We start from the raw sequence: 12,573 nt of genomic DNA, 5'->3' as shown, positions 1-12,573 counted from the left end.
ATTTGGAGATTTTCCAAAGATGTGCCAAATATAGAGCCAAAGAATTGCTTTGATAATAAAATAGTAAGTAAGTCAACATCTATTAATAGAGAACTTTATTTTTAGGGCTGATATGCCTTTGTCCTACAAATTAATATTAAAGAAAGGCTGCCATTTAGAACAGGTAAAATACTTTGATGCAGTATTCATGTAACTTTTTCTTAGGGATCTCTAACAGGATACTCTAGTACGGGATATAATACTACAATGATATTCTTGGTGTCTTTGTTAAACCTGGATTTACAAAATTTTCTACCATCTTAGTCACCTTTTTTTTTTTACTTTTTTTACAGGGTTTACCTGGGCCACCAGGTCCTCCAGGTGAAGGTGGAAAGCCAGGTGACCAGGTAATTTCTGTGTAATATTACAAGAATTAATTTCATGAAGTACTTTTATCATTTTTTCTCTTTGTAATTTAATTTCCCACCCTATTTCAAAATACGTACTGATGTAGTCTGAAAGATGCCTGAGGAGTGCTTTTTGGATAAAGTAATTTCTAGAATCTGACCGACTTCTTGAACTGATTCGGACTCTGCTCTTGTCTCAGACAAATAGTCAGAACTAGCCACCTACATTCATAGTACTTTGGAAATTAATTTTTTATCTCTAACTTGCATAACTGTAAGGCATTATTCATAAATAATGCTCTCGTTCTAATGGTGAGTTCTGTTCTGCTTAGGGTGTGCCTGGAGATCCTGGAGCAGTTGGTCCATTGGGCCCTAGGGTAAGTGTTTTCTATCAGAGTTTAAACATTTGTTAACAGTTCTCTGAGGCTGCCAGTTGATATAGAATGTGGGCTTCAACAGCTAAAGTGAATATTTTACTTTGTCCCCACCAACAAAATGGTTGTAAACATGGATACATTTTAAGATGGTGTCCTGGTTTAAACTAAATCTGCACAGTTCCCCGTTTGTTTCCCCTCCCCCCCCTCACCTTCCCACTCCCGGAGGGATGGGAAGGAGAGCCAGAGGAATACAACTCCCACGGACTGAGGTAAAATCAGTCCAGCAATCAAGGTATAACAGAAATCACTACCGGTACCAATAACAAATCAATGTTAGAGGAGACAAACAGGGAGAGAGAATACGATACCACCCGCCGCCACGAGGCCAGCCCGGAATAAAGAGAGAGAGCTTCCCCCCTCCCCTCCTGGCCAGCTTCCAGTCCCCTCCCCGAGCAGGACGTGCTGTGGTACGGAATACCTCCCCGACTAGCCCAGACCAGACACTCTATCTCTCCCTCCTCCCTGGCAGAGCATGAGCTACTGCTGAACCCATGACAGATGGCTTCTGTAAAACCTACCACCTTTGGTGGTTTTGTAGCTCATGAAGTGGTGTTGAGTACTAGCTGCTAAATGATTTGGTTTACATCTATGAAATTGCAGTTTTTAGTCTGCTGAGCAACGTAGAATCATAGACTAGGTAGTGCTGGAAATGACCTTAAGGTCATCTGTTTCCAACCACCCTGCCATGGGCAGGGCCACCTCGTGATAAACCATGTCACCCAAGGCTCTGTCCATTCAGGCCTTGAACACTGCCAGGGACAACACAGCTTCCTTGGCCAACCCATTCCAGTGCCTCACCACCCTCACAGTAAAGTTCTTCCTCATATCTAATATAAACTTCCTCTGTTTAAGTTTGAACCCAAGGGGTAACCTTGTCTTATCACTACAGTCCCTAGTGAAGAGTTCCTCCCCAGCATCCCTGTAGGCCATCTTCAGATACTGGAAGGCTCCTATGAGGTCTCCATGCAGCCTTCTCTTCTCCAGGCTAAACATGCTATTTCCCCTACCTTTAACAATAAAAGCGTAAAGCTGTTCTTTTTATTTGATGAGTTCTCTTAGAATTTGTTCACAGGCTCTTTGTTCAAATAGCAGAGCTGCACTTACAGTGTATTTAGGATTTTGTCTACCAGAACTGTACCCTGATTTCCAAATAAGTAACAGGTTTCAATTTTGTAGGGAGAACGTGGCAATCCAGGAGAGAGGGGAGAACCGGGTGCATCAGGACTCCAGGGTGAAAAGGGTATGGCTGGAGGCCATGGTCCTGATGGTCCAAAGGTAAGCTGAATGGAGATTTGTGTTGCTTGAGTGATGTAATGTACGATACTGCTCATGCATGCAAACATAGAGGAGAGGTTTTTTAATTATAAAAGGGATAGCTCATATAAACAAGATCTCTTGCATGCAAATGGCTTTAGGGAGACATAAAATCCATTTTTTATACCAGTATAAAAATATTAATAAATTGCAAGATACTAAAATGTTGAGAAATCACATTTTGTGTTAATTTATATCGGTCTGAAGTATAGAATGGTTTTTGTGCTTCTCAGTAAAACTGGGCAAATCCATTTCTGAACTGCAGAAAAACTTCTAGCAGTGTTTTAAGAGCCATTTCAGTTTACACAAAGACATTTGGCAGGGATGAATGTTTAAAAGAAAATGCTGAAAACACCGTGCATTTCTTTAACCTGCAATCTATTTACTTAGGCTTAGGAAGGTCACCCCAAGTAGGGATTGTCTCTAGTGATATGAGACATGAGCTGTGAGAAGCAAAGCATAAATACAGCATCTCTGCCCCTGGCAACTTGTACCTGTAGCTACTTTGTGTAATAGAACCATGTGGCATCAAGGTAGAAAGATGCTCGAGTTTCTTTTTTTTTGCCTGTTCTCATGCACTAAGCAAATACTAATGTCTTTGGAAGGATTACAGTATTACAATTCAGTATTACAACTGAACTTCCTGAGTAACACAACGGGAAAAGTATTTGAACATGAATAAAGTCCAAATTTAAGAGAAAACTATTACTTAAAACAGTGCCTTAGAGACTTTAACCCAGACACAGTGTGTTCTGTAGCCTGGAGACAAAGATACTTCACAGATGAATAGACAGCAACTTGTTCTTTGTTCACTTCAGGGAAGTCCAGGCCCTAGTGGGACACCTGGTGATGCAGGCCCACCAGGCCTTCAGGGTATGCCTGGAGAAAGAGGGATCGCTGGAACACCTGGCCCCAAGGGTGATAGAGTAAGTGTTTATTTCTGTTGTCTTGAGTCAGGTCACCAGTCTCTTAATACTGCAATTATTCCAGGGTATTCAGCATCTAGTGTCATAACTGAGACTTTCTGGATATTTTCCATAGGGCGGTGTAGGTGAGAAGGGTGCTGAAGGTACAGCTGGCAACGATGGGGCAAGAGTAAGTAAATCCATCACTCTATTTAGACCTGTTCTTCACTCACCAGATTGTCTATTTTGTTAGGGTACTCAACTCATGGAGTTAAATGCTAGTCAGCCTGGTCATACTATATGCAGAGTGGTTTGGGATGTCTGTGTCATAAACTCCTATTTTGTGCAAGTTAAGATATCAAAGAAAAGGATTCCCAGAAGTAGTGTGTTAATTTGGGATTCAGCTAAGCTGACTATAGTAAAAATATTGGAAAAGGGACAGGCAGAATATATATAATGAAAAAGCAGCCCTTCCAGCTCTTACTCTTGTACTAAGGCAGATGCCACCTTCTTGTTTGGACTGAGTTCCCCATGGTCTGTCCTGAGTTTCACAGGTGAAAATTTCAGTAAATGTACTAAGCCCCATATGGGCAGTAAGTCACCGACTCTACTGTAAAGTTTTGCATCTCCTATGCATAAATAACATGGTGAATCTCTTCAAGTCATGTTGCATATGCTCTTCTGCATAGACCAGCTGTGCAATAATCCCAAAAGCACTGGGTTTGCTGTGTATACACTACCATATTTTCTTCCCAGAAACTGAGTTACTTTTTACATGAATCTCATGTATTTGAGGATCTTTGGTTTTGCAAACCAGCTGGAGTACTAACTGCTAGGTGTTTGCAAAGCGAGGTACATTCAAAAGATAAGGATTCTGCCTGGCTTAAATGTATTGTTAAGAGAGCAAAAGGTCTTTGGTGAAAACTCAGTGTACAGAATCACTACTTAAAAATACCAGCTCTGAGCTGGAATGAGTTATACAAGTCAGACATTATCCAAAGATACAAAACAGTTCTTAGTTGTTATAAGGTGTGTTCTTAGCTTACAGTAACTGGTGAGCAGGTAAAGTAATGGTAAGCTAAATGTACATCCCTGTTCTATAGTTGGATACCTGCAGGTATTTCTGCTAACAACCACTAGAGCATTAATGACATTACATTATCTCTTGCTAATGCCTTCTTCTTCTCTATTTCTCTATAGTTTGAACTAAGTTCCAGAGCAGTTCTTTTGTGGGAGGGGGAATTTTGTTCAAGACACACTTGGTGCAAGTTTTGGAATTTTGTTTATAATTAAAGAGAACTGTAATTGGGATATCTAAATATTCAGGAAGGTAATATACTTAATGTTATGGGATCGTTATGTGGAGTTGATGGGTCTGAATGGTAAATTTGCAACTTAACTGTCCCTGAAGAGGCAAAGGACACTTGAGGAGTTTGCAAGATATCAATGAATCTTCAGAAATAGTGATGGACACTTTAAAGATAATTGAAATAGTTAAATACTAGTGTAAGAGAAGGAGCTTCAGTGCAAGTGGGGAAAAAGGACTAAATTTTCTCCTGAGAGCAAAATAAAGCCGGTGTGTCTTTTTCTTTTAATCACTGGTCTTATGCACAAACGCTACATAAAGGAGATGAAGTAAGTGAAAAAAGAGAATGAAGGAAAGCAGGTCCTTTGAGATGTGGGATTTTGATCACTGGGAGAGGAAATTCAAGTCAGTTTTAGATAAAGAAGGCCCAACAAGTTTTCTGAGATAAAGGACAAGACTTCAAAGGAATGAAAAAGCATGTGAAAATACTAACATATGAAAAGATTTAAACTAACTGTTTTGAAGCACAACTTCTCTAACTTCTTTTCATTGTAATTTTTCAAAAGGGTCTTCCTGGTCCAATTGGCCCAATGGGTCCAGCAGGTCCCACTGGTGAAAAGGTAAACAGACTTTTATTCAATTCCATACTGGTTTCTTGATATTGTCACACTTTATTGGCACTTTTGCTATTTGTCAAATATGTTACTTGGGAAATAATAACCTTTAATTTAATTTTAAGGGTGAACCAGGTCCCAGAGGTCTAGTTGGTCCTCCTGGCTCCCGTGGAAACCCTGTGAGTAAACATATTCAGTTTTTGACTGACATAAGTTGACAATATGTAACATTTATCTGGACTCCAGCCATTTGTCTCATTTGCCAGTATATTTTCCTCTTTTTCCTCACCTTCCTTTGTAGATAAAATCTGTAGCTCTTTCTTGATGTTGTGCACTTGCAAAAACAATTAGCAGATTTTTTCCCTTGGCCCTATACTTGTGTTAGGGCAAAATTTACAGAGACTTACCCTCATTTACCTCACTCCTGAAAGTGCACCACCACTTTTAATTGTTCAAAGCATGTCTATACCAGATACTACTGTAAACATACAACTGTCTAGATGGACAAAGAGCAGAGGTATACCTGAGTTCCTCTAGTTAACTCTTGTCATATTCTGTTAATTTGTGATTTTAAGGGTTGACTTTGATTAGGGAATTAGAGGCTTAGCCCTTCTAGATCCTTCATACTGCTTGGAATTGATTATGTCTCTGTCATAAATCAGAGCAATCTTATTTCCAGTATAAACAGGAACAGCTTCCACCCCTTTAGGGAGTGCTGGATCTTGGCAGCCTTCAGCTCCTTCTTTTCCAAACAAATGTTGTGTGGAAAACTCAGTTGAAGCAGCTCATTGCCATTTGATCTTGTAGAAGAATACATGTTTGAACTACTGTGTTTTTTTCCCAGTCTATCTCATTGGAATATGCATAAAATATGTGCTCTTCAGCTAATTGTGCCATCTCTGGAAGTAGTTGTGAGCAGAATTTCACCTACTGTGCTTTTAGTGCTTGCTTATGCCCTCCATCTCTAAATTCTGAAAGTTTGAATATAGACTTGAACACAAGACAAATGTTAACATCACAGCTAGCATTATTTTATGATTAAAAGTTCATTAATTCTGATTAATAGAGCAAAAGTGTAAGCATGTTTATGATAATAAATACTTAACATCCTTCTGTGAGTTATTCTGTATATAGAAAGACAATTGTTAAATAGAATTATTCTAATTTTTTTTTTTGGCCAGGGTTCCCGAGGAGAAAATGGCCCAACTGGCGCTGTTGGTTTTGCTGGTCCCCCGGTATGTGTTTTGTGACACTAATGCTTTGACATGCTTACTTTCCTTCATTATGAGTAATACTGCAGTGTTCAGGAACGTGAGTAACATTTTTGTTGCAGAAAGAGCTGTTTCTTTTTCAGGTAAAAGGCCAATAAACACCCTAGACAGTTGAAAAGTGATTTTGTTGATAAAGTTATGTAATTGTTCACCAGATTTCATATTTTCATGAATATGCTATGTTGCTCCTTTGAGATTAGAATGAGGCAAGTTATAAAGTGTCATCTACTGAAGGCAGCAAAGATTTGTGCCATGAGTAGTGAAGGCTGGAATGAGCTGATGGACCAAATTGAAGGTTTATGAGTTTTCTAATGAATACCCTAAACATTCCCACAGCCTAAATACTCTGTATCAGACCTTTCAAAAAAAATCAGGCACCTGCTTCCTTTGGAGGAAAAAAAACAAGACTGGAAAAGACAATGCCTTTTTAGTCCCTTTTACTTTTAAGTATGTAATAGATGATGAGGAAAATAGAAAAACTGAAGAAAAAAAAATGTGAGCTAGATAAGAGAATATTTTAAATGGAAATTCTGACTTCACAGACTGCTCAGAAAATCTCATCTGTGATCTTCCAAAGACTGTGGTGAACTGTTACAGTTCTCTTCAACTAAACTGTTATGCAAATGCTCAATGTGTTTTGCGGGCTGACTTATTCTCCTACTACCTTTTGCCTTCTAGAAATTCCCTACAAAATTACTTTTTTAGGATGGAAAGATTTGCTATTCTCTGACCTAATGTCTCTCCTATACATTATTTCTCTCCTAAATATTCTTACAGGGCCCTGATGGTCAGCCAGGTGTGAAAGGTGAACCTGGAGAACCTGGACAAAAAGGAGATGCTGGATCTCCAGGACCACAGGGTCTTGCTGGGTCTCCTGGTCCACCAGTAAGTATAAGTAACACAATCAGAGAACCAGCAGCATAGGCTGATCTTCCTTATTTAAAAAATGTTCTGGGTGTTCACTATCACCGCTCTCATTCTCCTTTCCTTTTAGGGTCCTTCAGGTGTTCCTGGTCTGAAAGGTGGTAGAGGAACTCAGGGTCCACCTGTGAGTAGATTTTAATTTTTGTGATTCAGCTGAAGATAATTTAATCCTGAAATTTTATGTGTGTATCATTCCTCATCTCAGCTTGGTTTTCAGTCTGCAATTACTTACATAACATGTAATATGCAATATTATATATTTATTATGTATGGTATATTCTATAGTATTTAATATCTATAATAACATTAGATATAATAATGTATACTATATTCTATATTACATACTAACTTAGTTAATTATAATATATCATTACTATTTGCTTACTAATTCAACTGAGAACATCTGAGGTACCCAGTTCAGTAATTCTTGCAACAAAGTTGGCATTAAGATGTATTTTTTTTAGGGTGCTACTGGATTCCCAGGATCTGCTGGAAGAGTTGGGCCTCCAGGACCTACTGTAAGTCAAGTTTCATATTCCCAATAGGTGTGTTTTATAAATTCCTTTTTAAAAACTTTAAGACTGAATAAAGCAGGAAAGGTGAAGAAGTGTTTTATGGCCTGATGCTATAGATAACAGCTTGTCAGCACTGACTTCTGTGACTTCATTCTTACATCCAACTGTATTAAATAAAACACATCAGTCTTGGGCTTGATCTGGTGTCAGTGTGTGCAAATTAGTGCAAGATTTTACACTGCAAGTAGTCTTCGAGTTGTTTGAGCTGCTCTAATGACTTAACTGCTTACAGAACAACACAAGAACCTATATTGTCTTGCACTTTATACTTTCCTGTCCCTTCAGTGGTGACTGAAGTTAGGAGAGTTTCTGGGAAAGGAAGGGCCCCCTACCAGGCTATTTCATTGATGGATCATAAAATCCATTAAAAGAAATAATAATAATAATAAATTAAAAAAACGCACAGAATTCCTTAAATCTAAACATTTTCAGAAACACACATGAAAAAATCATCTGTCAATCAACAAGCGAGGATTCAACTCCACACAAAAAACCTGTCACTCTCTTTCTATGCTTTTTAATGTTTTGATTGCATTCACTGTGAGTTTATCTAAATGTGACATTTATGGGAAGTATAATATGCATGTGAAGTCTTTTAAAAGTATTTGAAAAGTTAACAAAGGTCCATTTAAAATGCTAATTTGTGCTATGTAATCTGAAAGTTTGAATGTAGACTTTAGGTTGATGATATTGGGAAGAATGGGCAAAGGAGAGTTTTTTAGCAGCAGTTGTACACCCGAAGTTAAAAAAAATATATATATAAGAAAGGAGTTTGGAATTGCAAATTGGAGAGGAGCTTGGACATAATTTGATGTTTGTTTCGTCTTGTTTATGAGCTAATAAGCTTTTAATAAGCTTTTAACTCAGTCACACTTTGGGCCTTCTTTTAGCATTTGCCCATTTCTAGTTCATCAAAACACAATCCTTGGAATCTGGTTGTCCTGATCAGAAAAAGATCCAATGTAACGGGGTGTTTTAATTTTCCTAGGGAGCTCCAGGGCCTGCTGGGCCTATTGGTGAGCCAGGAAAAGAAGGTCCTCCAGGTCTTCGTGGTGATCCCGGTTCTCATGGCCGTGTGGGAGATCGAGGGCCAGCTGGGCCTCCTGGTGGTCCTGGGGACAAGGGTGATGCAGGGGATGATGGGCAGCCGGTAAGTCCTGGTTGATGTTACTAACTCTTCCTTGGCCAGCTCTAGGCTTGGTCTCATTGATACTAACCCTTATTGCTACTGTAATGTTTTATTCTTTGTGGATTTCAGGGCCCAGATGGACCCCCTGGTCCAGCAGGAACTACTGGTCAAAGAGGTATTGTTGGTATGCCAGGACAACGAGGGGAAAGAGGCATGCCAGGGCTGCCAGGTCCTGCAGTAAGTAACAACCAATTCAATATGCCACCAGCTGGGGCATTCTTATAATCTTTGTGGGATTCAGAACATAGTGCCCCATAGCACAAGGAGAAAGTTGGAAAAATCCAGTTGTAGGAGAGAATACAGAGAGAATAGTAAATAGTTAAATCCCAGGCTGGTGCATGAGGTGGAAGATTTTGTTTCTGCCATAAGGGAAGGTCTCAGGTTGGATAAAGAGGAAGTGGTTAGTGGCATTAGGACCTCTAGCCAGAATGTTCCTATTTGACTAAAACAAAAAAATGGAAAAAAAAAAATCAAAAATCTCAGACTTTTCATTTAGGTTCCCAAAGGCCATTGAATATAAGTAAATACCCTGTAACTGCTATTTCATAAATTGTGAATTATGGTCTTCAAAATTGCCATTTGTGCTCACTTTGCTTTAAGGTAGGATTTATAGATATTTAATTGTATAGTCTTATGATTCAGGAGATCAAATCATTAAAGGGACTATTATTAAAAGGAATGGTATGGAGGATCTGCCATTACCACTGGATCAGAAATTATTTCAGGCTAACAAAGTCTGTTGGTGTTGAGATGAAGGGAAAAAAAACCAAACCAAAACAAAAAAAACAATAACAGCAACAAAAACATCATGTTACTTGTTTCAAACTGCATTATATTATTCCAAGAGAAAGACATTACCTATTGCAGGTAATGCCATCAGACATATTGATATATCAGGAGAGTTTGTGTGTAAGAGAGTTGCTGCTAGATATACCAATTTCGAGTGCAGTGCCTAGTCAGTAAAAGCCTACTCAAAAGCAGATAACACAATTAAACTGCTTAAAAATACACACTGAATTAAATATATATTCAAAATCTAGAAGAACATATTCCTTAATTGTCAGGTTTGAAGTTAAAAATGGTACTTCAGACTGGATTAATGAGTAGTGTTTTGCAGGCAGCAGCATTTTTTTTGTGCTTTCTTTGTTTTGTGATTAGAATTTTGATATATTTCTCACCTTTTCCAGGGGACACCAGGAAAACAAGGTCCCACAGGGCCACCTGGTGATAAAGGTCCCCCAGGACCTATTGGCCAGTCAGGTGCCACTGGGCCTGTAGGTGAAGCTGGTCCAGAGGTAAGTATTAGAACCTCATAATATGAAAAAAAAAAAACCCAAGCCAAAGAAACAAAAAAAAAAAACCAGTCCAGTGATTATTCTCCCTGACTTGAAGTTAGAGGTGGAGAACTTTCTAGTTCTTATGGCAATTCAAAATTACAGAGTTGATCAATACTCTCTATTTTTATTTTGTAACTCTAGGGACCTGCTGGCAATGACGGTACTCCTGGACGAGATGGAGCAGTTGGAGAGCGTGTAAGAATATGTTGTTTTCTTAAGTCACTTCTGGAAATCTCCATTTCATTATTGACTTACTGTAGATTTTCTCTCCATGCAGTTAACTTGAATGGAGAACTTGTTCTGAAATTGTATCACAGCTTTGAATAAGTAGTGCCTTTCAAATTTGAGGATACCTGGCTAAGAACACCTGTCTCCACAAACTCAGACTTGAGTTCTTACAGAATTAATATCTTTGTGGATTCTAATTGATACAAAATAGATTAGCAGTGTTAGAGTCCTGTTATATTGGTCTAGTCTAGTCTTCTTTAGATCAATAATTTTGAAATTATCTTTTGCAGGGTGATCGTGGTGAACCTGGCCCTGCAGGCTTACCAGGTTCCCCAGGGGGCCCAGGAACTCCAGGTCCTGTTGGCCCTCCAGGAGATGCAGGTCAAAGAGGTGAAACTGTAAGTGAGGTTTTGGGGGTTTTTTTAATACTTTCTAAATTAAAAAAAAAAAAACCAACCAAAAACAAACAATCAACAGAACAACAAACTTGTGTTTACTTTTGTGCATTGCTTCATGTATCTTCTGTATGCAATCTTTGTAGGGCTCTCGAGGTCCAATGGGTCCCCCAGGTCGTGCAGGAAAAAGAGGTTTGCCTGTAAGTACTCCATGGTCACTCTGGTTTGATCTGAGTTACTTTTTAAAGGAAAGTGCATGAGGAATTGAACCTAAGTGAGAATGCTAAACAGGGCTTCAACTTCTAGTGAGGGCTTCAGCTTCTAATGTTTGGATTGCAAGTGGATGCAGGTAGTTTTCTGAGCTGCAAACCTGTACAAATCTATTTGGATGCACTAGTATTTCTAGACTATTTTTAGCGACACTGCAAAGATATAATGAATGCTTTGGAAGCCTATTTATTTGGAGTTTGTTGCTGTCCAGATGATGGTAGGATTTCAGTTAGCAAATTCCTGGAGTCTGTGTTTGACAATTCAAATAAGGGGTAAGGAAATGAATGCTGAACAAAAAGGCACGTTTTTTGACAAAAATGGCAAAAATATAACAAAATCACCTGTTCCCATGAAACTGCTTTAATGAAACTCAGGAGGTTGACTTCAGTCCAGATGGAAAAACAAACAAACCCCATCTTTTTACATTACATAACTCTTTTACAATCCAAGCTTGGAACAAAAAATTAATTGGAATCTTGAGAAATTCAAAAGAATGTTGTCCTGTCCCTAAGCAGATGTCATATGAGATACAGGAAAGATTTATTGAGTAGTTAGTAATAATGATGCCATTGATAAGCTATTTGGAATCTGGCATTGAGAAATTTAGCATGCAGTTTGGGCTGAGAAATACAGAATTGAAAGCAGAAGCTGTGTTTTCGGGTGGTTCTTGAATTAGTATAAAAAGTTTAAAACTATCAAAAATTGAAAAAGTGAAGTTGTGATGGGAATAGAACCAAGCTATTTGTACTCGGGAGCCTGAACAATATTGTCTGTAGTTAGGGAATGGAACTTCAGCTGCATTTTAATCATAGTGAAGGTGACAGGAGCTATCAGAAGTGAAGATGCAAGATGGAAGATTTCATACTGAAAATATGTTTTATCATTATGAGTTTGTGAGAGATCCACAATATTTCAATCTCATCTGCAAAAATCGTTTGCCATATCCAGTAAGACAAAAAAAAATTCTCAATCTTACAAATTTTAAGTAAATTATATAGTATCTTTACTGCAAGCTTTTTGTGACTGTATTATGAAGCTAAATATACTAAATTTACCACAGCTAAACTACAATTAAGTATAGTGCCATTTTCTGTGATTATGTACTTATTTTTTTGGTAAAAAAATTAGTTCTTGGAGCTGCCCCAGCATGACCTTCTTTCTATCTTTAGAAGTAAAGGGGGTCTAAATGCAGTGTCTAAAAGCAAGTGAGAGGTTTTTGAGGCTGGGGATTTTTTTTCAGTTCAGAATTTTACATTTCAGCACTGATCTTTACAGGGTCCCCAAGGACCTCGTGGTGACAAAGGTGACAATGGAGATCGAGGTGACAGGGGCCAGAAAGGACACAGGGGTTTCACTGGGCTTCAAGGTCTTCCAGGTCCTCCTGTAAGTTGTTCTGTTTTTACTATAATTTTATTTCCTTGA

General features: G+C 38.5%; 1 protein-coding gene and 1 long non-coding RNA gene across 2 annotated transcripts in view; one reads left to right on the top strand and one right to left on the bottom strand.

Annotated features, from left to right (window-relative positions):
- LOC115945933 (uncharacterized) overlaps positions 1–12,573 on the bottom strand; it is a 38,333-nt gene that overhangs the window by 9,647 nt on the left and 16,113 nt on the right. The gene's annotated exons all lie outside the window — the stretch shown is intronic.
- Positions 1–12,573, top strand: part of COL5A2 (collagen type V alpha 2 chain) — a 127,951-nt gene that overhangs the window by 105,029 nt on the left and 10,349 nt on the right. Inside the window, exons 31-48 of the mRNA XM_005145591.3 lie at positions 333–386; positions 719–763; positions 2,000–2,098; positions 2,956–3,063; positions 3,179–3,232; positions 4,915–4,968; positions 5,088–5,141; positions 6,144–6,197; positions 7,011–7,118; positions 7,228–7,281; positions 7,622–7,675; positions 8,721–8,882; positions 8,991–9,098; positions 10,109–10,216; positions 10,400–10,453; positions 10,777–10,884; positions 11,028–11,081; positions 12,427–12,534. Coding sequence (XP_005145648.1) covers positions 333–386; positions 719–763; positions 2,000–2,098; positions 2,956–3,063; positions 3,179–3,232; positions 4,915–4,968; positions 5,088–5,141; positions 6,144–6,197; positions 7,011–7,118; positions 7,228–7,281; positions 7,622–7,675; positions 8,721–8,882; positions 8,991–9,098; positions 10,109–10,216; positions 10,400–10,453; positions 10,777–10,884; positions 11,028–11,081; positions 12,427–12,534 — 1,440 coding nt within the window. The remainder of the gene's footprint in view (positions 1–332; positions 387–718; positions 764–1,999; positions 2,099–2,955; positions 3,064–3,178; positions 3,233–4,914; positions 4,969–5,087; positions 5,142–6,143; positions 6,198–7,010; positions 7,119–7,227; positions 7,282–7,621; positions 7,676–8,720; positions 8,883–8,990; positions 9,099–10,108; positions 10,217–10,399; positions 10,454–10,776; positions 10,885–11,027; positions 11,082–12,426; positions 12,535–12,573) is intronic.

This window comes from Melopsittacus undulatus, chromosome 8, assembly GCF_012275295.1.
Source record: "Melopsittacus undulatus isolate bMelUnd1 chromosome 8, bMelUnd1.mat.Z, whole genome shotgun sequence".
NCBI lineage: Eukaryota > Metazoa > Chordata > Aves > Psittaciformes > Psittaculidae > Melopsittacus > Melopsittacus undulatus.
The sequence above is the reverse complement of the archived record's forward strand: the minus strand, read 5'-3'. Positions and strand labels throughout refer to the sequence as shown.